The sequence below is a fragment of the Boleophthalmus pectinirostris genome, unplaced genomic scaffold (assembly GCF_026225935.1).
Source record: "Boleophthalmus pectinirostris isolate CB_2022bp ecotype Guang Dong unplaced genomic scaffold, ASM2622593v1 HiC_scaffold_12, whole genome shotgun sequence".
Taxonomy (NCBI): Eukaryota; Metazoa; Chordata; class Actinopteri; order Gobiiformes; family Gobiidae; genus Boleophthalmus; species Boleophthalmus pectinirostris.
In genome coordinates, this window is record NW_026571018.1 from 28,954,177 (window position 1) to 28,979,300 (window position 25,124).

Here is a 25,124-nt window from a genome sequence, read left to right on the forward strand (position 1 = left end):
TATTTTAGTAAATCAACTTTATTTGAAGGACTTTATTAGAGACTTTGAATCGTTTTTTATTTATGTGACTTGCGCACTACATATTTTTGATGTCTGCTTAATTTAAAGTTTATATCGGTGGACGATGAAGACTAGCAGTAGCAGTAGCAGTATCTCTCTCCTGGGTCTAACTTGGCTCCTGTTTCTATGTGTGACCCCTGGAAGTCGGGGTCAGGATCCATCAACCAAACCCCAGCTCGGTGAGAGGGACGCCCTGTGCTATGAAAAAGGATGCTATGCAGTGTTTCTCCAGAAGAAGGCGTTCAGAGATGCTGGGCGCAGTTGCCGGGAGAAGGGCGGGACTCTGGCCACGATGCACGACTACACGGAGGCGGGTGTGGTCCACGACCTGTTGTTCCAGATTGATGCTCCAGGGAGATCCACGCTCCGGCTGTGGGTCGGACTGCACCGCCCCCCGCGACAGTGCTCCGCCACCAGGCCGCTCAGAGGATTCGTCTGGGTCACAGGCAAAGTTTTATATTATATTCATTAATGAAGTACAGAATAGTGAGTGGAACCTATAATGAACTCTGGAAATACATATATTACACTCAATCATAATAATGAACAATATAGTGAATAATCACACATGTTTAAAAAAGGTCAATTAATCTTTTCAACACAACTGTGTCAAATGCTTAGTTTCCCTGCATGCTAAGCTCATATAACACATATGACCTCTTGGGAGCATTCAAGCTCTCTGATTGGTTGCCACAAGCTGATGTCAGAGTTCAGCGTGCTTGCCTGTTTGAAACTTTATTACCTTTTGCACTGGACCTGCAACATTCATGAGTTGTAGGTGTTAGGGCTGAACCCAACTCAGTGGCACCCTGAGGACTTAAGAAATTATAACATGATTATTCTATCTATTTAAATAATAGATACAGTGTGCAAAAACTGACTATAATTAACTGGTAGAAATTGCTTCCTTCAGTTCTTTCATTGCTCATGATGTCATGGCTTCCTGTCTGTCTATACCCTGTTAACAGCATTGTAGTAAATGTCTAAGCATGCTAAATTTGGAGTATTTATGCAGTCAGCATGTAGTCATTTTTGTAGCAATTTGCTCAAATAAAGTGGTGTGTAAATATAAAGCTCTTCCTGTTGGCCTCTGGGAAGGTAATTAAACCACTGTGCAGCGTTAGCCATGACCTCCTCTTTCAGACTCGCAGCCGTCTCCCTGTTTATTACATTAACTGCTTTTGTTTCTCAGACAGCACTGGCACGGCACAGAGCTACAACCTGCTGACCCAAGAGCAACCCCAAAATCTGATTTAGCCATTAGACCAGGCCCCAAAAGACCAAAAGGTTTTTTATTGGCCCCATAATCTACCTGTCCTTAAAATACATTTTGACTATAACTTTTAATAAAATTACAATCTGGAATGTTTATACAATAAACAGCGCTGTTAACTGAATTATAGTTAAAGCTTACCCTCGAGTGCCTTTTGCAGTTAGCCTCTTATAAAGTGGATTCTTACCAGGTTATCTGTAACTAATGATGTTCTAAAAATTGCAGTATGGTATAATATTTGCCACAGATTATTGTGCATTAGGAATATCATTAGTAGAAATGAAAATGTAGCTTTGGGGGGCCTGTTATATCACTTTGTAACATTAGATTAAGTAGTCCAAGAAATAGAAGTGTCCATAGTTATTATTTTGCCGGGGAAATAGAGGAAAGTTTTTCTTCAAACAGTTCCATCCATTTATCTATTCCTTTTCCATGCTTGGAACACAGGCCTAGATATTAAGCATAATGACACCATTACCTGATTTCTTATTTTTATTTCTTTAAGAACACTATAATACTCCTGTCCTTGGGCAAGATAGATGACAGATATTTCCTGACAATCAAATAATGTAAAAAGATGGATTTGTGTTGTAATATATTGATTTATTCTCATTACAGGGGACCAGGATGGACAGTACACTAACTGGATGAGGGAGGAGACTCCTGGTACATGTGCGGCTCATCGCTGCGTTGCCATGACGGTGCACACCCTTGAGAGCACTCACCAGGGGGAGCAGAACTACCAGTGGCTGGACGGTTCATGCAGTCTGGCCCTTGATGGATACGTGTGCCAGTATAACTACAAAGGCATGTGCTCTCGGCTGGGCGATGAGGGGAAGGGCCCAGCAGTCTACACCACACCATTTAACTATGTCAGCCCCTGGCTAAAGCACATCCCATATGGCTCTGTGGCCACACTACCCTGCCCCCCTGACAGCACTGATCCAGAAGCCCCGACTGAGCAGACTGTTTTGTGCATGGAGAGGGACGACCAAACTGTGGGCTGGTCCAGAGACGCTCCCCTTTGCTCTGCAAACACAGCCCCTGATGTAGACTGGTGCAGCAGGGACCACGGGTGTGAGCATTTTTGTGAAAATTCTGAAACAGACTACTACTGCTACTGCTCTGATGGCTTTATCCTAGACGAAGATGGGTACAGCTGTAAACCCGATCCTTTAAGTCAAACCACCCCTCCTGAGCTATCGTCTGACTCGGCCGGCCCTACCGAGCAACCCCATTTGAAAGAGGTGTGCGTAGATATGGGATGTGCCTATGATTGCGTTGAAACACCACGTGGCGTTCGATGCATTTGCCCTCCTGGATACCAAATGGGCTCTGATGGCCGTGAATGTAAAGATGTTGATGAATGCCAACAAGAGCCGTGCCAGCAACTTTGCGTCAACATCCCCGGGACCTTCCATTGCTCGTGCCATCCAGGATACCAACAAGATGACGAGGGTGAATGTGTTGATGTAGATGAGTGCTTAGATGAGAATAGTTGTGAAGGATCTTGTGAAAATACAGTTGGGTCATTTAGCTGTCAGTGCACACCTGGTTATGAGTTAAGTAGTGATGGAGAGTGTTCCGATATTGACGAGTGCAAGGAAGAATCCCCTTGCCAACAGCAGTGCCTAAACTTCTTGGGAGGCTACCAGTGTTTCTGTGATGAAGGTTTTGATCTCGAATCTGATGGTCTCACTTGCACCCCTTCAAAAGATGATGAAGAATACTCAAGTCTGACTCCAGATCCAATTGATTCAGTTCATGAAGAAGACCTTGACCCAAATGCTGACTTACCGTGGTCCACCTCATTCACTCCAGATGTAAATTTCGAAGTTGATACAAATTTTGGTTGGTTCACAGAAAGCCCAGACCACCTATTCCCAAATCAGGGCTCGGACAATGACTTGAATCAGCTAGATGTCCCTGCACCATATCACACTGTCCAGCCCCCAACACAAAAATATGCCACGGGTAATGAAATTGGCAATGAAAGTAAACCGAAAGCTAACACACATGAGACTGGGGCTAAAGATGCCTCAGTTATTGGGAAGGGGGATAGTGCACAAATAGACACTCCAGGAGATGTCTATGGTACAGCAGCATCTGAATCAACTCAAGGCAGACAGAAGCAGGATAAGAGTTGGCTGTTGGTAGCGCTATTGGTCCCTCTATGTGTGTTTTTGGTTGTCATGCTAGCTCTTGGCATAGTTTATTGTACAAGCTGTGCAGTTGATAAGTCCCTCAGCTTCTCGGACTGTTACCGTTGGATACTGCCCACGACGCCCCCTGCACAGAGCGATGGGAAACCCCGAGCGTGAACCCTTAGATAAACAAACACAGGTGCTCTACAGATTTCCCAGATGTTTGTTAAAGTTTTACTAGAGCTGCCGAACCAGCCACTAAAAGCTACCATTTGGATATAAGAACCACTCATTGCAAGACAATTTTGTACTTTCTGATGCGCACTCTCCTTTGTAAATACTTACACTTTCCATGTTTTTTAGATTTCAATAAAATAACTATTTGATAAAACAACTGTGTGATAAATTGTTCTATTTTTTTAAAAATATATATATTATTTAAGACTTATTGTTGTTTTTGTGCAACATATACTAGTACATATATAGACTAGTATTTAGCACACTGCGTAGTGATGATAATGTATTAAAGCAGCATGCACTGGCAGTTTTAAGATGAATTATTTTCCTTCCACCCTTTGTTCTTTCACTCCACATCTGCTTGATGCATTTTTCCTAAAATTTATTTGTCAGGAAACAACTTTATAGTCAGTCAGTCATGATAATCAGTAATGCCTAGTAACTGTCATAACTCTCAAGCTGTACTATTACTAAATGATTAATTACAACATGGCAATGGAAGACCAGACCCACTTAACAACACTGTAATATTCCTGAAAGAGGTATAAACTTGTGTACGTGTGTTTTGGTTGGAATTGCTTGTGTTGCAAACAAAGACTTCTGTAATAATGAGAAAGTACAGCCTGCCTTTACATTTTGTAAAAGTATTTACCAGGAAAATTAATACATATAAAATACTGAACAAGTTCAAACGTGTCACATGACTTTCTTATGTGCTTCCTGTTCCTATAGCATATGTGACCTGGAAGTGCTCTTTATGTACTCCAACAGGTCACAGACATTTGTAGTCAGTGTTTGGACATTTATTGTTTCTAGTAGCCTGTTACTATGCTACTGTCCATAATTCACCAGAGCCGACTGATAATCGGAAGATGTCCCTTCAAGAGAAAAAGGTTATCGACGAGGATGGGATTCGAACCCACGCGTGCAGAGCACAATGGATTAGCAGTCCATCGCCTTAACCACTCGGCCACCTCGTCAGTTGGCAATGTAACATGGTAATTACACAATTTTTCCGTAGTAATAACACGTTTATAATGATTATTATGGTTTTAAAAATCGATATATCTATAATACTTAACTGTTTCACAAATGTGTTGCATACGTTTTTAATACAAATAAAGCTTTGGTTGAGAAGCGCTACACGAAACAAGAAGATAGAAGGTTTGTGGGAAGGGCCGGTAAAGCTTCCCTCTGATTGGCTACATTTGATGTCAGTCACAATATACGAGTTCGGATTGGTGGAAGGGCGGGTAGTTGGCTGAATGAATACAGGAAGTGAGTAGCGTGAGCGTGAGATTGCAAATTGACGCTCTTTGAGTGAAAAGTAAGTGTACTTTACAAAGGTTTCCTTTTTCTACTACATTTTTCTTCGAATATATATACAATGATTTTCATATTTTAAATTGGGCATTTTCCCTACCGCTACGATGTTTGTTGATTTTGTGCTTATTTCGACAATGTATTCATATCATGGTACTAGCAGATACCGTTGCTAAGTATAAGCTAATGTTAACACACCTAGAACTGTCCTTCTATGGTCCTAAACTTGCTACTACCTTCACCAACGTATAGTGTTGATGTGTGCTCAGCTGTTTTGACAATAAGGTTAAGTGGGTTGAGTTTTAACACTGTCACCTTCTTAGAATTAAAGAAATACGACTTGCTTCAGAATGCACTGATTTGTAAGTGATCAGGTTTGAGAGAAAAATAAACTACAGTTGAAACAAAATGTATAACAAAACTTCATAATGACATGTGTTTGTATGGTTTTAAATAAGATGTTTTTCATTATGGATGATGGATTCCTTTATGATTTAGTGTAGGAAAGATGCACATATAATTGCAAATAGTAAATATGAAATACAGACCAGTTGCCCGTTCATGTGACTACAACTAATTGCAGAGAACAGACTGAAGAGCAACTATTTGTGCAGCTAAACCTGACACATAAATTGAAGTCCAAGAGCTCAAAACCCATTCATATCATGTTTTTGTTTCTGTCTGCACAGTTCTTCATTTTCAAATACAAGCTCCAGACTAAAGATGGTAGATTCTCAGTACTACCTCCCAAATGACATTGGTATCTCAGCACTGGACTGTGGTGAGGCCTTTCGCTTGCTCTCCCCTCAAGAAAAGAAATACGCCCATTACCTTTCTCAAGCTGCCTGGTATGTTTACTGTATAAACTGCCTTGTTTATTATTTCAGTTTTGTGATGAATGATTTTGGTCTAGGTATGGTGGCCTTGTGGTGCTGTTGCAGACATCTCCAGAGTCTCCAAACATTTTTGTGTTGCTGCAGAAAGTTTTCAGAAAGCAAACGCCTGCACAGTTGGAAAAGCTTGCCACTTCAGTCGGTCTTAGCTCTGAAGAATACCAGGTGAACACCACTTTTTATACTCTCCCTACTTTCAATTTTGCACATAAAGTTAACCTTTAGAGCCAACAAAATACTATTTTCATTTTCCAGGCCTTTTTGGTGTATGCAGCTGGTCTATATGCCAATATGGGAAACTACAAGTCCTTTGGAGACACCAAATTCATACCAAATCTACCCAAGGTATAACTATAAAAACTTAAAAATATGCACTACATTTATTTCAAAGGTTCAAGTGATAAAATCCCTTATACTTAACTAGTTGAACACATTTAATCTGTGAATTTTTCAACAGTTCAAGCATACAATCTTGAAATATTTAACTCTGTGTGCCATGTCTGTTTACATTTTAATCAGCATTTATGCATAATAAGCTTTTATTGCAGTTGTATGTTAAATTCTCGTCTGTCCCCTATTTCTTGGTTATAGGACAAGTTCAAGGCCTTGATTTGGGCGAGCCTGGCTTTTCAGGAGCAGCCCGCTGAGATGAAGACTCTCTGGGACAGCTGTGCCTGTCTGCTTTACTCTCTAAATGACAAACAGAAACAGCTCGGGCTCGGAGACAAGGTGGAAGTTAAAGATGTTTCATAAAATGTGAAGTTTTTGTGAACAAGAAAAGTCTGTTTATTGCTAAAACACAGCTGCCTTATCAGAGATTGTTAAGAATGTTTGTCTCATCCATCAGGGCATTACAACCTACTTCTCTGGGAACTGTGGTCTGGCGGATGCAGAGATTGCCCAGAAGTTTCTTGACTCAAAAGTATGTTTGGTTTAAGCCCTTTTCACAAAAATTCTGCTGTACAAACTGATAAAGGGAACTGGTTACTTATGAAAACTTATTAAGCTCTATGTTGGTATGTTTGCTGTAGAAACTATCTGCATACAACACCCGTTTGTTTAAGAAAGAAGAAGGAGGAAAAACCTGCTATGAAGTGCGTCTGGCCTCTGCTGTGAAGCAAGGTCAGTACTGTAACATTTTGTTAAATTAGCAAACAAGCCATTACAATAATCTAGAATTAGTGATTCTTTTAGCCAGACAGGAAAGTTTGTTTACCTCCTTTACATGTTTTCTGTAGCCTGAAACGTGAAAGCAGGTAAACAAACTTTTCTGTCTGACTAAAAGAATCACAAATTCTATGTTTAACTGATGACTTTTACCAAAGGTTACAATAATCTGTTATTATCACCAGTCTACCCATGATTGATCCAGGCTCATAAAAGTGAACCACAAAAATTAATTTTTACTTTTGTACAGACTGTGCAGTAAATGGAGAATGTGAGTCTTGTTGTGGCACTTTCTGTTTCGGAGACAAAGACTTCACTGTGACCAGAGGGGACTATGCTCCTCTGATGGAAAAGGTCGCTTTCTACCTCCAACAAGCTCAGGTAAACACAATTTAAAATCCACTACTATAGTTAATCTTATATTGTAATTGAAATAGCCTTACTAATTTATTTAAATCAAACAGTCATATGCTGCCAATGAAAACCAAAAGAAGATGATTGAAAATTACAGGCGTAGCTTCACATTGGGCTCAGTCGATGCCCATAAAGAAGGCTCTCGCTACTGGATCAAAGACAAGGGGCCAATTGTAGAGAGGTAGGAGTACTTTGGACTCAAAAATGGCAAATATTTTTATTGTTCTATATCTCTTTGTGAATGTAATAACACAGTCACTGTACTGTGGTCAAGTCAACACAATTTAATCTGACAAATGAACTTTGTTTTCTTTTTCCTTTTTCTTAGTTACATTGGTTTCATTGAAAGCTACAGGGATCCCTTTGGGTCAAGAGGGGAATTTGAAGGTATTATATTACAGTAAGATGTTCTTACTGTTGTTATCATGGGTGAAAATAGTTGAGACACAAGCGTATTTTACAGTCTTTGTAATTTAAGACATGCATGTTCTTGTAACTAATGTATTTTGGTGTAACTTAATAGGTTTTGTAGCGGTGGTAAACAAAGCCATGAGTGAGCGTTTTGCGAGGCTGGTGAGCTCCGCTGAGGTGCTCCTGCCGGAACTGCCGTGGCCCAAAGAGTTTGAGAAGGACACATTTCTCAAACCAGATTTCACTTCACTAGATGTCCTCACCTTTGCTGGGAGTGGGATCCCAGCCGGTATCAACATCCCCAACTGTGAGCATAAACCCAGGGTGATAAAATACAGTGCAGGATACTCATGTCTCATGGGGTTTAGAGGAGATTGATTCTTTCAGTGGAACTATAGTGTTAAAGTTGTAGATAGATGCAGGGAAATCTGCAAACTTTGTGGGATGGTTGGATTATGCAGGATAGTGGAACTTGTCACTATATTATTATATACTACTCCAACAAGGACAGAACTGAAGAAGCAGGTTGGATGAGCTGCGAAGCATATTCAACCAAATAAACTTTTGTCCAGTTGACAAACTGAATTTCTCCTTTTGCCATGGATTCTACCTGAAAGACTGAGGGATTTTATAAACATTACCATATCACTGACACTAGAATATGAATTATATGTTACACACCATCAAAGTGTGATATTATATTTTGCAACAAAAACACAGAGTATCTTGGAAAATGGAGTACATTTTTATCTCACAACAAAAGCCAGATTAATTTTTACAGAATTCCTAATTGGGGGTGTACTTTTATTGTGTGAATACTGAGAATGCAGGAGGACCATTTTAATGTGTGAATAAACAAGTTTTAAGATACAAACGTGCTGCATATTGTTTTGTATTTCTCTTGCAACTGTATCAAATGTATTTTTACAGATGATGATATCCGACAGTCAGAGGGCTTTAAGAACGTGTCTTTAGGAAATGTGCTCTCTGTAGCCTATGCCACAAAGAAAGAAAAACTCACTTTCCTGAAAGAAGATGACAAGGTAAGGTGTCATTTAGTTAATAATGATCATAAATAAGTATTCTATTCTTGCATAAAATTGTGTTTTCTTTTAGGATTTATTTATTAAATGGAAAGGCCCTTCATTTGAGGTGCAAGTTGGTCTTCACGAGCTGCTGGGACATGGCAGTGGGAAGCTATTTGTCCAGGTACATTCTTAGTAAAATAATAATATGGTTCAATAATAGAGCATGTATACATTTCTTGTAAATATTATGGATAATAATAGCTGACAAGTTTGTGTTTGTGTTGATTTCTTCTTTTTTTTTTTTTTTTCTAGGACGATGAGGGCAAATTCAACTTTGATCAGAGCAAATTAATCAATCCAGAAACTGGTGAATTGGTGAGTATCTTGGAACTTCATGCTGTTATTAATTAACACATAAACCATCTGAAAAACCCTGTCACATTTGTCTTTATTGTAGGTGTCCAGCTGGTACCGGGGCAGTGAGACGTGGGACAGTAAATTCAGTACCATCGCCTCTTCCTATGAGGAGTGCCGCGCCGAATGTGTTGGCCTATATTTGTGTCTTAATCCACAAGTGCTCAGGTATAACTTCTAGTGTCTATGGCCTACTTACTGGCAAATACTGTAGATAGAGATTAAGATATGATTTATGTGAATGATTATTACTACCACAGTACAACCCAGAATGATGCTTGTGTCATGAGAAAAAAAATGCCTTGTAGTCTAGTCTCAATTTTTCATTTGGCAGTCGCTTTGGCTGCAATTCTGTGTCAGTGATTTAAGCATAACCGTAAACTTGAACCATAATAGTTGAGTAGACAGTTTGTCATTCTTCCAGAGTTTTTTTTTTTTTTTATATATATATATATAAAGCAAAGCACATAAATGAAGCACTTTATATAACCTTTTCCATTTTTAGTTTTAGGTTTTCACAGTGAAGTAAACATTTTTATTTTATTGATTATTATTATTATTAATCCATATTGTTATTTAGTTACCATCTTAAAGCAGACCTTTGATGCATGTTATAGTTGTTTCCCTTCACCATTTACCCACTCAAAGTTGTGTTTGTGGTGATCTGTGCATTTTTGAACAATGTTTAATTGCTTATTTTCAAGATGGCATATTGCCAATTAACCTATTTTCACCACCATTAGCATATGCTCACATCCGCTTTACTTCATCTAATTTTATTTTATTAATCAGCAGTGTAACAGCCATTTTGGTACAAATGAAAACAAAAATGTGCTTCTTGCTAGCTTGATCTATGGCTGTCTATCCATGCAGACAACTTCACAGTTCTCTGCTTACGGTGACGTCTGCTCCCATTCAGCACTAAAGTTTTTTAATGCAGAAGTCAGCTGATTTCTGTCTTTTATTTGGTTATTTTAGATTAATATTACAATTTTAAAATGTGCAAATTATAACATGATGATCCACAGGTGTCATAATTTATAACTATGTACCAGACACAAGCACAATAGGTCCTCTTTAACTGTATCTGTTTCTCTATATTAGCATTTTCGGCCATGAGGGTCAGGATGCGCAAGATGTGGTCTACATAAACTGGCTGAGTATGGTCCGAGCTGGTCTGCTGGGTCTGGAGTTTTACACGCCTGAGAGCAAGAGCTGGAGACAGGTAACATCATGGAATGTGTCAATGTATACTGTTAAGTCTACTTGCTCTGTTGTATTCCTGCTCTGTTGTATTCCTGAGTCTTTTGTTGTTCAATATTTATTTGTAGGGAGCAGATATAAAGTTGAGTAAGGAGTAACAAGTTTTCTCGTGGTTCAAAAATATGTATTCATGTCCTGGTTTGCTTGTTAAGAAATAGTTTATTCTGCTAAATGTGGTGTTGGTTTATCTTTTTTTGGACTGCATTATGACATTTAAACAGTTAATTCATATCAGCAGACATAGCATCAAGTGTTTTTCTATCTTTTAGCACCAGTTGCTGCATATTTGTACTGAGTCTGTGTCTGTGTTTGTATAAAAGTCAGTTCATGTTTATAATAAGTGTCATTTGTGGTCCTTAGGCCCACATGCAGGCTCGGTTTGTGATCCTGAGTGTTTTACTGGAGGCTGGAGAGGGGTTTGTTGGTCTGCAAGAAGTGACCGGACAAGACGGAAAACCAGACGCTGTGATCACACTGGACCGCTGCAAGATCCACACTGTGGGCAAGGATGCCATCAACAGGTTTCTTCAAAAACTGCAGGTATAGCATTGTGTACAGTAATGGTAAAAAAAAAAAAAATCTGGGCATTTATTTCATGGCACTGTGCCAGTAATGAGTTTGAAAAATGTGGCAGAGGCACATCCTAGCGTTTTGCCTTTTAGTTGCTTTACCAAGACGTGTTTTTGAATTTGAATGATACAATCCATAAGGATATGAGGCCAACTCGTCACACAGTAACAGTTTTCCCCTCACTTGCCATATGCAGTGAGAAGTCTTACATATAATTGTCTTTTTTTTTCCCCCATTTTGAAGTCACCCCGACAAAGTACTGCCTCCCAAGGTCCGGTGATTCACACTGATATTCGAGCTAAATACTCTTCTGTGCCAATCCTCTCCATTTGTCAGCCTTGCCGCTTGACAGTGTGTAAGAGTGTCTGTATAAATCACAATCCCATTCACAATATGACCATTTTCTAGGTGTTTAAGTCAACAGCTGATGTTGAGGGAGGAAGGGCTCTCTATGAGAAATACTCCACCGTCAGCGATAGCGGACCTCACAACTTCCTGCGTCTCAGAGAAACGGTCCTACTACGAAAAGAGGCTCGCAAAATGTTCGTCCAGGCCAATACCAAAGTCAGAGGTATGGTGTTGTCAAGAATCTTTCTCTTCCAGTGGAATCCCTGATTATGACCACCTATCTAGACAGCAGCTGTGTTTATAACTGAGTATTTTGCGTGCGTAGGAGAGGAGGTGGAGCTGGTGGAGTACGAGGGCAGTGCAGCCGGTCTCATCACCTCGTTTGTGGAGCGTTTTCAGGAGGACACTGAGCAGCTGGAGGAACAGCTTCTGGAGCTCAGCAAAAGAGATGCCCCCTGCTGGTGCTGATCCACTCACCTTCATTTGTGCAAGATACAAACTGAAATCTGCCCATTTAATCTCACACATCAACAGATGGATAATTTTTAAATACATATGTGATCATAAGGGAGCACCTCCGTGTTTTGGACTAACCTTGATGGTTAACTTGAAGATGCAGATAAACCAGCACTTATTCAGTTACGGTTATTTTAACAATCGCTCTTCGAGTATACAACAAATTGTCAATGTTTCAGTGATCAATGTATGCCTTTTGAAAGGTGATGGTGTTCCTTGGACACAAACCTGCCCTTATTTTTACATGTACGAGTTCAGAAAGCATTTATAAACATTACATAATCACTCATTGTATGTTAAATCTGCACAAATAAAGTCATTTGATACAAAGTTTAATAAGTTTATTAAATTTAAGATTTTAGTATCTCTAGAAATTACATAAAATCTACAGTTTTTTTTTTCAAATCAAATACTGTTGGTTGAAGTTTAATATTCTATGATACAATTTTAGCCATACAAAGAATCTTACTGTTTACTCAGTTCAACATGTGGTGAAGTTAAAATATATTTTATTCACTCACTTAAATTTCTTTTCAAGGTCTGAATTGAAACAATTGCAGAGTTGGCCTTTTTTTTTAACCAGTTAAATAAAGTAGCACTAATAAATATTGAAATACTAAGAAGACATGAGTTAATACTATATCATACTACATCATTTGAATATGTTCCAGTCTAAAACCAGTGTTTTGTGATACAAAACACATTTGGTGCTCAGTTCGTTTCTGTGCTCATTTCCATTTCACGTTTAAGAAGCACAGTGAATGCCATATCTAAGTGAGTTGAATTCTAACTTGAAGTACTGTTCTGTTGGACTGTTGAGTGCAACTCTTGTGCCTCTTCTTGACCGCTCAAAGAACTACTGTCTTTGTCCTTTAAAGCCACAGTGTTAATCTGCTCAATGAACTCATTTTCCAATACATCTTTATCCACACCCTCTGGTAGTTTATCCACTATACATTTAGCTTCAGGCACCTGCAGTTGATCTGGTTTTGAATATGGAACTGGTATATCATAAGCATCTTTAGCCACTGGACTTTTACAAGTTGGAGAGGAGAATGGCAGCAGAGGCGAAAGCATTTTGGGAGATGGAGATGGGGACTGATAAGGTGATGCAGAAGGACTCGTGCTGGGAGAATTGCGAGGAGAGAGAGACATAGATTTTTTAGGTAATTTTGGAGACAGGTATGGTGAAAGTGGATGGGAAGTATTTATCACAGGATTTGGTTGTTTGTAGTCTGCATCTTCGACTAGGCTCTCCATAACAGTTGGTAGAGGTAAAACTTCCTCATTGATTTCAATAAATTCTTTCCTTGTCCTAGATGGAAGCTCGGTATAGTCCTCCTCATCTAAGGTGTTAATTTGAGATTTCTGAGTATTTTCTTCTACAGCATCATCGCTAGTATCGCTAATATGCTCAGCTGCTTTTGTACCCTTATCTTTAGCTTTACAGCGAGCCTTAGATTTTGGCATCAGCGGTGGTGGCGGGGGTGGAGCGAGTGGCGGTGACAGCAAAGTTGAGCTCTCTGTCGAAACTCGAACTTTGAGGCTGCGTTTGAACATTCGTCGCCTTGACCACGCATTTAGGGACTGCAAGAAAAGTGGGTTAATAAAGCAGAGGGCTCCAATGCCTGACCCATAGTTTAATTCTTTTGGGCTACGAGTTTTGATGGGGCAAAACTCCTTAAACAGAGCTGCACTAGAGTCTCCCGTTACTGGCTGAGCTTCAGGTGGGGTCATAGGCTTGTTGTCAGGGTCAGTTTGGTGGTCTTGTTTCGCCTGGACCTCAGGAGCTGGAGGTGGAACTGTGGTGGCAGTGTCTGGTTTCTTCTCTGGCTCTTCTTTCTGGTGTTTAGGAGCTTCTCGTGGACCGCGGACATTCAAGTGAGAATTCCAGAATTCTGTTAGAAATGTTAAAAAAATTATGGTTCAGCCATTTATGCTTATAGATAAAATTATGCTTCATCATTAAACATCACTTCCTCTCACATGTGAGACAGACCTCTTCTGTGACGCAGTTTAAATCCAGGCTCAAAATATTTCTGTTTAACTGTGCATATAACTGAAAGGTTTTCATTCCTCACTCTTCTCTCCAATTTATGTCTCTCTTTTTTAATTTTAATCTTCATGATTATTTATGTTTTGATTTGTTTTTATTATGATTTTAATGTATTTCTTATTCTGTAAAGCACTTTGAATTACTTTGTGTACGAATTGTGCTATACAAATAAACTTGCCTTGCCTCACAACATACTAACAATTCCCTCTTTGGTGTCCTCTGGACTGGAGCCTGGTAGTTTGTACTTTAAACAGCAGCATTTTTCAAACAAATTCTCTCTCCTCTATGTTAGTATGGCATCTGGTTTTCCTCTAAAACATCAAACAAGATCTGGCTTTATCTTTCTCCTGATTACAATCCATCCTCATTATTACAGCTACATGTACCTTTGCCTTTTCCTCACCTGTAGATCCATCATTCACTCATTCCTGGTCATCTGTGTTGTGATTACTGACCTATTCCCATGTGTGAGATGGACTCCAGTTCTTTGTGGGATGTTGCTCTTGCTATTGCTTCTGGGAGCTCCAGTGGGAAAGGCAGCACATCTCTGAAAGAAAAAGAATAAGATAAACAACTAAGAAGTGTTGAGTTCAGCATTTAATTGGCAAATAGTAGTGTTACCTGCTGACACAGTAAAAGGAAATGAGTCTTGGAAGATCTGGGAAACTGATGGTTGAGGTCACCAGGGAGAAGGCTAAAAGATTCAACATTGAAGGAAAAAAAAAACAAAAAAATTTTTACAACACCAATGTATTGCTTGATGAAATTAAGATTTGCAGAAAACTTACTTGACTGTTCCTCCTGAATATCAAACTGCTGAACAAAAGATGGTACACTGTTGTCAGCCAAACGCATACACAACACTTTTTTCTGGGATGTGCGAGAATTTCGAACCAGAAATGTCTAAAAGATAATATTCATGGATTAGCCTATGATTTTTTTTCTTTATTTACAGTAACCAAATAAATATTTCAAACCTATCAGGAAGCAAGCTTATAGACACAAGTAGGCTTATACAGCAGCTTATCTATCCAGTCAAGTAACTCTCATTGCCAGTTGAGTTACTACATTTATTAAGCCACACGTGCCCTGGGCAAAGGTGGGGACACAAAACTATTTAGTGGAGCATTAGCTTTTATTCAGATAACTTCTTGGTTTGTGCCATTGGATCGCAGCATTTAACAGTTATTGGTGGTTTTCATGATGATGTCATGCTCCCAGATGGGGGGCAAGAGGCATTTTTTCCTATTTATTACACTGTACTTTATCATGAAATATCTAATAGGTCAAGTACCAAATGTTGAACCTGGTTATTTCTGTTATTGACTAGACACAAGAACTCTCTCTGTTACCAGGAAAATTGGCATTTTAACAATATTCATTTTAGCTACTCCTCATCTGTATTAAATCATACTGATCTGTAGAATGCTGTGATGTCAACTGAAACCCAGCACCTGCAAAGTCAGTAAAGAAAGTTATGTGTGGGTGGGACTAACTGGTTTAATAACTAGTCATGGCATTAGTCATTTTTAAATATTATATTAGTTTTATATGCTATGACAGTGCATTTTTTCCCTGAAACTAATGGTCAATGCTTCTCAAACTGTGGCACGGTACACACACATCTCATTGTGGCTGTATATACAGGTATAATAAGTTCTTATATAGGTCTATGCATATTTACACTTATATCCTCTTTTGGGTAAATTGTCTTATCTCATAAATCTTATTTTTGATGGTGCTTGGTGTAAAATGTTTGAAAACCACTGCTATAGGATATTGTGATGTGCATGTGTCTGACCCCTGGAGGTTCTCGCTGCAGGATGTGCAGAGCCGTGGCTGGGTTGATTGACAGTTGAAGCCACACAGGGACAGTGAGGAGGAGCCGATCCAAAACACTGATGCTTCTCAGGGACCCGCGGCTCCGCTGATGCACTTTGAACTTGGAGGTCAGGGAGGGCTCGGGGAAGTCATACAGCGGTTCCTCTTGCGTTGCCATCTGCGCACACAGGGATATGGATAATTACTGTCCTGCTCTTATCGGCCCTTCCCGCAGTTTGATGTCTGAAGCGGTAATTACCTGTCCTGGTGGCTCCCAATCATAACCACTACAGTTTAACACACTCCCCTCACACCTGCGTAATAAATCTGCCTGGATCGAGACAGCAAGTCCGGACTTGGTGAAGTGCAGCAGCTTAGACCGTCCTAAAATTAAAAAGTGAAATATTCTTAATGTAAAGCCAACAAACAAATGTATATGTTGAGCACAATAGGCGCTACTAATCATCTCTGAAAATCAAAAGTATATGTCCACCAACTGCAAAAACTGAAGCAATAGCACACATTCCTTTGGAACTTGCACGTTTTACGCCACATTCTTAGGACAATGATACGTTTTTTTTAATAAAGAAAACTAATTACCGTACCTTTTGTATTACACCGTTCCTCTCTCACTTAAGTCTGTGCTTTTTCAATAACCTTCCAACAGCATAAATGAGTCTGTTTTTGCACAGTTGGCCTGTCACGACGTGCGTAGGAAAGAAGTGCCTCCGTGTTTCTATCTGACTCCTCCCACCATCCCACCTGACCTCACCTGCAGCGCCGCCCCTGCCAGAGCACGCCCCATCCGTGGGACATCCTGCAGGAGGAAAAGACTGAAAGTGTTCACCAGAGGGCAGTGTGGGCTTCAGTCAGAGCGCTTCACCGTGGATCTGTTCTTTACCATGGAAGATTTGCTACCCTCTCGTGGATAGAGAAACAGATCGCAGTCCTGTTGAGTAGAGCACCTTGTTCAAACTCAGCAGCTCTACCTCCTGCTTCTCTCTTGTCCTCCTCTGCCTGCATGCTTAGGAGACTGCAATAGAAGACACTATCTTTTGGCTATGGGCGGGTGCTCATGGGGTATCTTCTAAATGGTTCAAGTACGCTATTGCCTCAGGTCCAACTATATGCAAAACTTGTAAAAAAGCGTCTAGCCATAGATAAAATGCTCATCACTCTTTTTGGGGACGTGTCATTGTTGACACTACGAGTTATTTAATTGTAGTAAACAGCGCCCTCTGTTGGGGAAGGAACGCCTGACATGAGTCAAACCGGAAACGGATGTAACGCTTGAACTCGGCTCTGTTCGCCTTTGGTAAGAAACGACTGCGCGCTTTAGTTTTGTTTTCTTATTACGCTTTTATAAACCACCACATCTGAACACGGAGAAACCGGGTAATTGATTATTAGTTTAACAGTTTAGTTACCACCATCTCATCTTGAACAAACCTCTGTTTAGCCCGTTTGAATTGTGTTAGCAATGGGCTAAAGGATTGGGCTAACGTCAGCTAAAGCGTTCGTGGCCTTCCAGATCCGTCTCGTCCAGAGGCGCCTGGGGTAGCCGTTTCAGACTAGTCTCGTTAGTAATAACTGTATTCCCACAGTTATTACATTTGACTATAAATCCAGGTCCGTGGTGTGTACACTTCAGCGGCCAGGATCATCTACACAGAGCCGCAGTCAGCATTAGGTTAGCACAAATAAGCTAGCGTCAGTGCATTCTCATTTTAAGCTCATATTTGAACCTTTCACAGTTACATATTATTACTTCGACCTCAGTCTTATTATTTAACTACAAAGTTAGAGATATCAAAATTCATTCTTTGTCTTTTTGCAGATGCCAGGTTGAAACAGAAATGAGTGACAACATAAAACTTTTCGTGGGGAATCTTCCTGCAGACGCTACAGAAGACGAACTGAACAAACTCTTTGCACCCTTTGGAGAAATTAACACCTGCTCACTGCTTAGACAATATGCCTTTGTAACTCTAAAGGGTGAGGGGGCAGCTGACAGGTAGGTGACCATTACAATTTAAATAATTTTAGTGTGTGTGTTTTTTAACTTAAATGCTACATGTTGTTTATTTTCATAGGGCCATAAGGAATCTCGATGGCAAAGAGTACAGAGGAAGGCCCCTGGTGGTTGAGGAGTCACGAGCGCGCCCTCCAAACTCCATTAAAGTGTTTGTTGGAAACCTCAGTGCAACATGTTCAGCAGATGACCTGCATACACTGTTCTCCTCCTACGGAAAAGTGCTGGACTGTGATAAAGTCAAAGGTCAGTTGGAATTAAGAAAAACAAGGTGGTATACTTCTTAACCGTGGTGGACAAGTAGATTTGTCTAACAGATGGGTCTTTCTACAGCACGCCTGTGTTCCAATGTTGGTTATGCATTTGTGCACATGGAGAGGAGGGACGAAGCCCTTACAGCAATTGAGGCTCTGAATGGAAGCCTTTACAAAGGCCGACAACTGGCTGTGGAGCTATCAAAGGCTCAGCCTTTAGCCAATCAGATTGCAGCAGTGGATGGTTCAGGTATGGTTAATATCTAGAGATGTCAATGGACTGTGGAATGTAAGTATTTTATCCTTATTTAATTGGACTTTCCTCTCTGCTCTGTAGGCAGAGAAGGACTTCTCCCCAGGCCTGCCCTGGAGCATCACCAGAGTCAGGCAGCTGTGCTGGCTGCAGCAGCAGCTGCTGCAGCTGGACTTCCCATTCAGGTAATTCTCTTTAAGATTTAGATTAATTAAAAAGTGTGCAATTCATATATGATGTAATCTTCTCTCATAGGTTCAGCAAAGTGTCCACAATTCATTCTACAACACCACACCTTTAGATCCGACTTACACAGCCCTCAGAGGCATCACCAGTTCAAAGGGAGCAGATGGAGTCATATACGGGGCTTTGGCCAGCCAAGTCTACGGGTCAGTGGCTGATAAGGTCTACAAACAGCCCGAGGTCCCCACTGCCCCTGATCCCACAACACTGTTTGAGGCAGCACGGGCCAAGTTTTTTCAAGATGGACAAAAGGTTTGTTTCTCAAATGAGCTTTTTTTCCCAATATGTGTTTTTCAATATGTACTGTTTTCAATTACAATGTATATACTGTTTTAAAATATAGGTACTGGCTGAGCAACATGCAGGAAATAAGGCTCCACCAGAGACCGAGCGTGACCGTAGCCCCATTAGAGGGAACCGTGCCCCCCTCCTCCCTGACCCAGTCCCAGGATCATTTGGCCCAAGCCGACCCAAACGCAGAGCTTTGTTGCCCACACCACCAGGGGCCCCTGAGGATCCTGGGTCCACCGCTGCAGCTGCTGCCCCTGAAGGAGCTGACCCCGTTGCCAGGCAAGGAGCAAGTTCATCTAGTATATATAAATGCTTTTGTTTGTAACTACTTGGTAAACAGTGTTGTCTCAACTTTTGACAGGTCATACACTGAGTACTGTCAGCAGATGCAGCAGTACCAGCAGTATCAGCAGTACCAACAACAGTACCAGTACCTTCAGTACGCCTACACCAACCCCCCTCCGCCCCCTCCTCCCCCCGCCCCAGCCTCCACTCAGGCCCCACCTTCCACCGCAGCCCAGGCCCCTCAAGGAACATACTCCGCTCCCCAAAACTACGCCTACCCTCCTCCAGGGATGTACGACACTTCAGGGGGCTATAACAGCGCCGCAGGCTCCTATGACACGTCAGCTGGGACGTACAGTGCGACAGCCGGGGGCTACGACACCTCTGCGGGCTATGCAGCAGGAGCTTATGGTTCAACGGGAGCTTACCCAGCGACACCGTATGAGCAGACACCCGCACACGGCCAACCCACTGCCCAGCGCAACGATTACCCTTACCATACGCCAGAGCCCCCTTACCGATAGGCACACACTGCTCCACACTTTTGCATTTGTGTATGTCTGATAAGAGAGAGAGTTAAAATGGAGAGATTATAAATAGAGACTTTACAATTGGATTTTTGCAGAAACAAAGTGTATATGGTTTTGTAAAATAAAAAGTGTAGATGAGTTGTTTGAGGATTTGCAGGCATTGACTGCTATTGACAGTTGGCTTTAAGTCCTCATTATGTTCTATAAAAGGTATCAGGAGTGGATGTCTGGTTCAGTTCTCTATGGAAAGTATTACAATGTATGAAGGTGACAATTTAGCATTTTTGCAAATTGTTGTCTGCTTCAGACTGGTCTCCATGAGGATTTCAAGACTGTAATAGTTATATTTTGGTTAGACAGGATAGGAAAGTGAATATTGTTATTTGAGAATTATTAGCCAGGTGGCAATGTTCCTTTTTCCACATACAGAGCACCTTGACCAGGGATGTAATCAATACATTTGAACTGTACATTGTTGTGTCTCACAATATATGTAAGGACAGAAAAAAAGCAATATTGATTGATTTAATATTGGATGACCAATGCCAAAAAATTTGCCCCAAAATAATTGTGGTATAATAGTGATGAGTTATTTTTGTCGGCCTTTTGATAGGTGGAATATACAATGATTTTTTTAAGGGAAATGAAATCTAAATTTACATGCAAATATGAACAAATTTGACTTTTAGAATGCAAAAAGCGCACAAACTTGGTCATTCGTCGAAGACTGTTATTAAGAGGGAGTGTTTTTCAGGTTGTGTTCAGAGATAGACACCTATGGCTCTTGTACTTAAGAGGCAGGCATTTTTATCATTTTGGAATGTAAAACTTTAAACTAGCACAGACAAAAGTGCAGGTGGTCTTTGTTTAAGTTAGTGTTTGCGATTGAGGTAAAACTTTGTGGTGTGAGTGCTAAAGCATTCGAGTTGGTACAGTAACATGACGTTTTGGGGCCACTGCAGTAACTGTCCTAACATGTCCCTAACATTTCTGAAAGCCATTGTTGAGACACTCACTCGAGATCATGTCTTTACTGCAGATCACACTTGTGAAGCAGTCTGGAGCTGTGAGGCCGGTGGGAGTGAGCGTAAGTCACACACAGCCTCCACACGCTCCATCTGAACTGTTAGTTGCATGCCTTGTTGTTGCTGCTGCTCCAGCCACCTTCTTCCTCTTGCTGATTATTGCAGCTAGAGTGGGAGGGAGCCAAACTGAGCCCTTGCCCGGACGCCCCTGTAGCGTGGGATGGGACTAACAGCAGCGTTAGGCCTGAACTGCTGTGGACACTGAGCTGTCTCGTCGCTAAGGTAACCACTCAGACCACACACGCCCCTCCCTCACACACACACACAAACCTGTCCGTCTCCACGACTTCTCTTCTAGGATCTGGAAATGTTTCAAATGAAAAATAACTTCCTCCAAATCTTTTTGCTTTTGTTGTATATTTTCAAACATTCCTGCTCCAGAATGCATCAAAGACTCCCGTTCCTCCTCCTTGTAGTCTAGACCCATTTTTTCGTTCCAACAGAGCTGCCGGTATGAATTACTTCATTTTTGTACTCTAGCCCCAAGGGCCATATTGGGGTCAAGTGCCTTGCTCAAGAGCACAGCGATAGGCCATCCTTTTCTGTTAATCCTGGCTCAGGATTGGTTGCTGGTTCAACTCTTGACTCTTCACGTTTGGCCCTAAAGGATAGTTGGTGCCACAGTCTTGTATGAATGACAACTTACACAAAATCATTTGTTTTAGGCATTTTGTTCTCTGTTCTTCGATATGTTTATCAATAAATGAATTTCAATGAAACCAAACTAAGTTCATTTTGTATTTTTAGACTGACAATTTTATTGAGCTTTTCTTTGAAAAACATCTATGCTTTCCAAATAAAAATCAATAATTCCATAACATTGCAAACCTGTTGTCACTGTGATACATAAAAAGGAAATGAGAAGCATTTGGCGCTTTGAAAGCTCGCTCCCTGCTAAGACTGTTCCATGGACACTGAGCCCTCAACAAGAAATACAAATGGTCAGACATAGTTCTCACAATGTTAGCGCTCAGTGAGGTAATGAGTTCTCGGGACACGATTAACTGCGTACTGTGAAACTGAATGGACATTGTGACAAAACACTGCTCTGATGTCTAGGTCTGGTTTCCAGCTGCTGTCCTACGAAGGTGATCTCGATGCAAAGATATAGTTGTGAGTCATAAGAACTAAACAAAGACTGCATCTGTTAATGTTCTTTGATGCCAAAACGTAACTGTTTATTTCAAACTGTTTGAAGTAAATGATTGCTATGATTTTATTCAGACTAGTGTTGTAACTGTATGTTAAATGTCCATGTTCTGTTGAACATAAGAACTGTGGTTTTTAAAATTAACCTCAGACCCGTATTGAGGAAACCAGCCTAAAAGGATTATGGGAAATGACACAGTCCAGTTGATGAGGACAAACAGGACAAGACTTTAAACACTTGAAACACCACACAAAGTGGACCAGACCAAACATATATTACAGTACTTTGACCTTCATCACAACCTCCCAAGATACTGCTGGCATAGTATGAAAAAAGAGCAAGCATTCAAACACATATTGAAAATAGCACTGCTTTAATAAAGAGCAATTTTACAAGACTGCAAATGTCTAGCTAGCTAGGTGATGCTTTGACATCCATGGAGTTTTAGCTAGCTAGGTGATGGCATTGACATCCATGGAGTTTTACAAAGATCCAGAGATGGTAACTGGGTTTGAAGTTTGATGGGTTACTGCATGCAGCAGCCTTCAAACACTTACTGACCCTATCTTGTAAAACAGTTGATTATGAATGTCAATGGACGTTCATGTCAAAGAGGTAAGTAAAAAATCTCATTACATTTCCCAAACACACCGGTAAGTGAGAGTTCACACAATGGTCATGCTTTTACCGGGCACACAAGCCAATAAAAAGACGACACTTAATCATGCAAAAAAGACAGTTTCCTTGTCTCTTAAAAAGAAAATTAGAAATCAGAGTTCAGATATCATCCATCCATAGTGACCTTGAATTAGAAGAAGCTGCGCGTTGATGATGACTTTGGTGCAAAAAAATGTTCCTGTTTCGAAGGGGGCAGACCCTGTCCTGTCCCCTCCCTTGATGAAGACACTCTTGGTATTGACCAGTTGTGATAGTTAAGACCCCCTTCCCAAATAACCCTTTCCTCCTCCAAGATGGACACATACATTAAAAACATTGACCCAAAATCCACCCCACGCCCCTCCCCTCCTCCCCTGGATGATGACAACTTTAAAATACAACCATTCAAACACAGAAACGGCAAGAAATTGTCCCACGTACATCCAAAATGGGGATTGGATCACTTTACAGAGAGAGCACGTTTAAAACACATGAACGGCATTACCTATATACAGTGGACACGGTTAACAGTCAAAAAGGTGGATCTGGGATGGATTTGAGCTGCGCTGATTGGTTGAATGGAAAAGAGCTTTAAGTTGAGTAAGATGAACCACAAGGACAAGTAATGATGTTTGAGAGTATGTTGTCAACTTCCAAAGGAGATATTCGAGCTTCATCTGGCTTTGTCCGGCTTTAGTCATGGTTCATTTCTGGTTTAGACCTTTATCTGACTTGCACCTTCACAGCATTCTTCAAATCTTTGCTGGTCTTGTAGCTGGAGTTTGTAGCGTGCATTGCCAGCAGTTCAACGGGAGAGTCCCAAAGTGTCAGTTTTAACATGAATTTGCATCACCGGCTAGGCAGAACGTTTCTTCTTTGATTAACAATTCTACTCAAAGTCCTCCTTAGCACTCTCAGTGCTGATTCCAAAGTTCTAATAAATGCCTCAGGGAGGGCATCTGGCATAAAAAAAACAAAACATGCCAATCAATCTGCGAATCATGCTGAAACAGAAGCTATGCTTTCATGACCCCAGAAGGGAGGAGCCGACAGGTTAAGATTTGAGCAAATGAAAAGTCTCTAGTCACATTGAATTCTTACCAGGCCAAATGAACTTAATCGGAATACCTTGAATTCTGATGCGGCAAACTACATAACCCTGTTAATCTCAATGGGAAGGCAAAATGCACACAAACACACATTAAGTACATGTACATTGAAGACATACACAATCAATAGAAAATAACTCCATCCCCCGATCAAATTATTGCCCCTTTCGACTGTACATCCCAGCAATGATTTTTACTTTGTGCAGCAGAGCGTTGTCACCTCTTTGGAGGTTTTTGTGCTATATATAATACTGTCAATCGGCCTGACTATCTGAGGGTTAATAGTGACCTTGGATTTGCCAGAACAAAAATACAACTACATTAACCTTTAACGTCTCATTAAAAGCACATTTGACTGAATTAATCTGAATATCTTCACTGAGGACAGGGTCCTGATCGACAGACATTAGCTTTTTGCTTTTCCTGACACTTCCAATTGACCTTCCCATCCATAAATGTTAGCTATATGGGAGCAAATCCCTCTTCGCTGCAGTGTCCTTACAACCTCGGAGCCGTGATAAAAAGATCAACTCAAGGTTTTTTGGCATTTAAAGGGGAGTAGGTTTCTGAACAGTGCCCAAGACAAGAAGGACACCATGTAGGATTTGAGGGTCTTTTTTCCCTCCCTCCTCATGTTACCCTGTCTTTTTTCTGGGTACACAGGCTTACCTATATACTTGGCTCTAATAGTCAATAGAAAAAGTGAGAGAAATTGCTTGTCTGTCTGCACAACATAGAACCTGCCATAGTCAATAGTTAAAAACATAAAAAAGTGATTAATTCATACTGATATCATCCTTAAGTTATGCTGGGGTGGGAACTAATTATTATGTGGTTGTATATTTCTTGAAGCCCTCTTTCAGTCTTGCTTTCAGTGCATTTTTGAGTCTTGAGAAACAAAATAAAATACATTTGTCAGAAAATGGACCTCCAAAAAATCGAACAAATAATAGCTTCTTATAGGTCTACAATGGGAATGATTGGACAGACAAATTGCATGATATTGTACAACAAATAGACATTAGGTACAGCAGAGGTGTATGTGATTTTTACATCCAAATGCGATGCCTGGGTCTGGCTCAGTGCTTTCCATTGTAAGTAGTTCCAGTGCATTTAACATATGGGCACCTGGCTACACTAAAGACTACAGGTACCAAAAAAAGACATAGCTACTTCATACATTAACATTACGTCCAATCACTCTCACTCAAAATATGCCCTCCAAGTTTGAACATTTAGTTGGCAATTGAGAACTTATTATAGCACATGTAAATGTAAAAAAGAAATTGGTCACACA

At 40.6% G+C, this 25,124-nt stretch overlaps 4 protein-coding genes and 1 non-coding gene across 8 annotated transcripts; 3 read left to right on the forward strand and 2 right to left on the reverse strand.

Moving 5' to 3' along the window:
- Nucleotides 1-3,795, forward strand: LOC110155926 (endosialin-like). Its single transcript, XM_055148643.1, has 2 exons — nucleotides 1-506; nucleotides 1,952-3,795. The coding sequence occupies exons 1-2, from the start codon at nucleotides 125-127 to the stop codon at nucleotides 3,652-3,654; spliced, it is 2,085 nt and encodes a 694-aa protein (XP_055004618.1). The 5' UTR covers nucleotides 1-124; the 3' UTR covers nucleotides 3,655-3,795.
- Nucleotides 3,796-4,480: 685 nt separating this feature from the next.
- dpp3 (dipeptidyl-peptidase 3) lies at nucleotides 4,481-12,400 on the forward strand. Of its 2 annotated transcripts, none has more exons than XM_055148646.1 (19): nucleotides 4,481-4,712; nucleotides 5,727-5,885; nucleotides 5,951-6,095; nucleotides 6,186-6,275; nucleotides 6,522-6,659; nucleotides 6,778-6,852; nucleotides 6,962-7,052; nucleotides 7,348-7,478; nucleotides 7,562-7,692; nucleotides 7,840-7,898; nucleotides 8,035-8,229; nucleotides 8,853-8,965; nucleotides 9,039-9,131; nucleotides 9,263-9,325; nucleotides 9,408-9,532; nucleotides 10,469-10,589; nucleotides 10,988-11,167; nucleotides 11,606-11,768; nucleotides 11,871-12,400. In XM_055148646.1, exons 1-19 carry the CDS (start codon nucleotides 4,543-4,545, stop codon nucleotides 12,011-12,013), a joined length of 2,385 nt encoding a protein of 794 aa, XP_055004621.1. In that variant the 5' UTR covers nucleotides 4,481-4,542; the 3' UTR covers nucleotides 12,014-12,400. The 2 variants fall into 2 exon arrangements, with proteins under 2 accessions (XP_055004621.1, XP_020775715.1); XM_020920056.2 differs by lacking the exon at nucleotides 4,481-4,712 and adding an exon at nucleotides 4,907-5,041.
- On the reverse strand, nucleotides 4,613-4,694 carry trnas-gcu (transfer RNA serine (anticodon GCU)). Its single transcript has one exon. It is a non-coding gene; the product is annotated as a tRNA-Ser (tRNA).
- A 59-nt stretch (nucleotides 12,401-12,459) lies between the features above and the next one.
- On the reverse strand, nucleotides 12,460-16,663 carry LOC110155910 (uncharacterized). Its single transcript, XM_020920087.2, has 7 exons — nucleotides 16,544-16,663; nucleotides 16,198-16,322; nucleotides 15,919-16,116; nucleotides 14,906-15,020; nucleotides 14,739-14,811; nucleotides 14,573-14,664; nucleotides 12,460-13,959 (listed from the first exon to the last, which is right to left on the reverse strand). Exons 3-7 carry the CDS (start codon nucleotides 16,114-16,116, stop codon nucleotides 12,848-12,850), a joined length of 1,590 nt encoding a protein of 529 aa, XP_020775746.2. The 5' UTR covers nucleotides 16,198-16,322; nucleotides 16,544-16,663; the 3' UTR covers nucleotides 12,460-12,847.
- A 511-nt stretch (nucleotides 16,664-17,174) lies between these two features.
- On the forward strand, nucleotides 17,175-21,635 carry LOC110155911 (RNA-binding protein 4-like). Of its 3 annotated transcripts, XR_008631579.1 has the most exons (9): nucleotides 17,175-17,253; nucleotides 17,776-17,952; nucleotides 18,032-18,216; nucleotides 18,304-18,474; nucleotides 18,562-18,662; nucleotides 18,733-18,972; nucleotides 19,064-19,290; nucleotides 19,373-20,913; nucleotides 21,017-21,635. XR_008631579.1 is itself a non-coding variant. In XM_055148838.1 (8 exons), exons 2-8 carry the CDS (start codon nucleotides 17,795-17,797, stop codon nucleotides 19,818-19,820), a joined length of 1,530 nt encoding a protein of 509 aa, XP_055004813.1. In that variant the 5' UTR covers nucleotides 17,175-17,253; nucleotides 17,776-17,794; the 3' UTR covers nucleotides 19,821-21,635. The 3 variants fall into 3 exon arrangements, 2 of the variants coding, with proteins under 2 accessions (XP_055004813.1, XP_055004814.1); XM_055148838.1 differs by having other exon boundaries at nucleotides 19,373-21,635; XM_055148839.1 differs by having other exon boundaries at nucleotides 17,222-17,333; nucleotides 19,373-21,635.
- The last annotated feature ends 3,489 nt before the right edge of the window (nucleotides 21,636-25,124 follow it).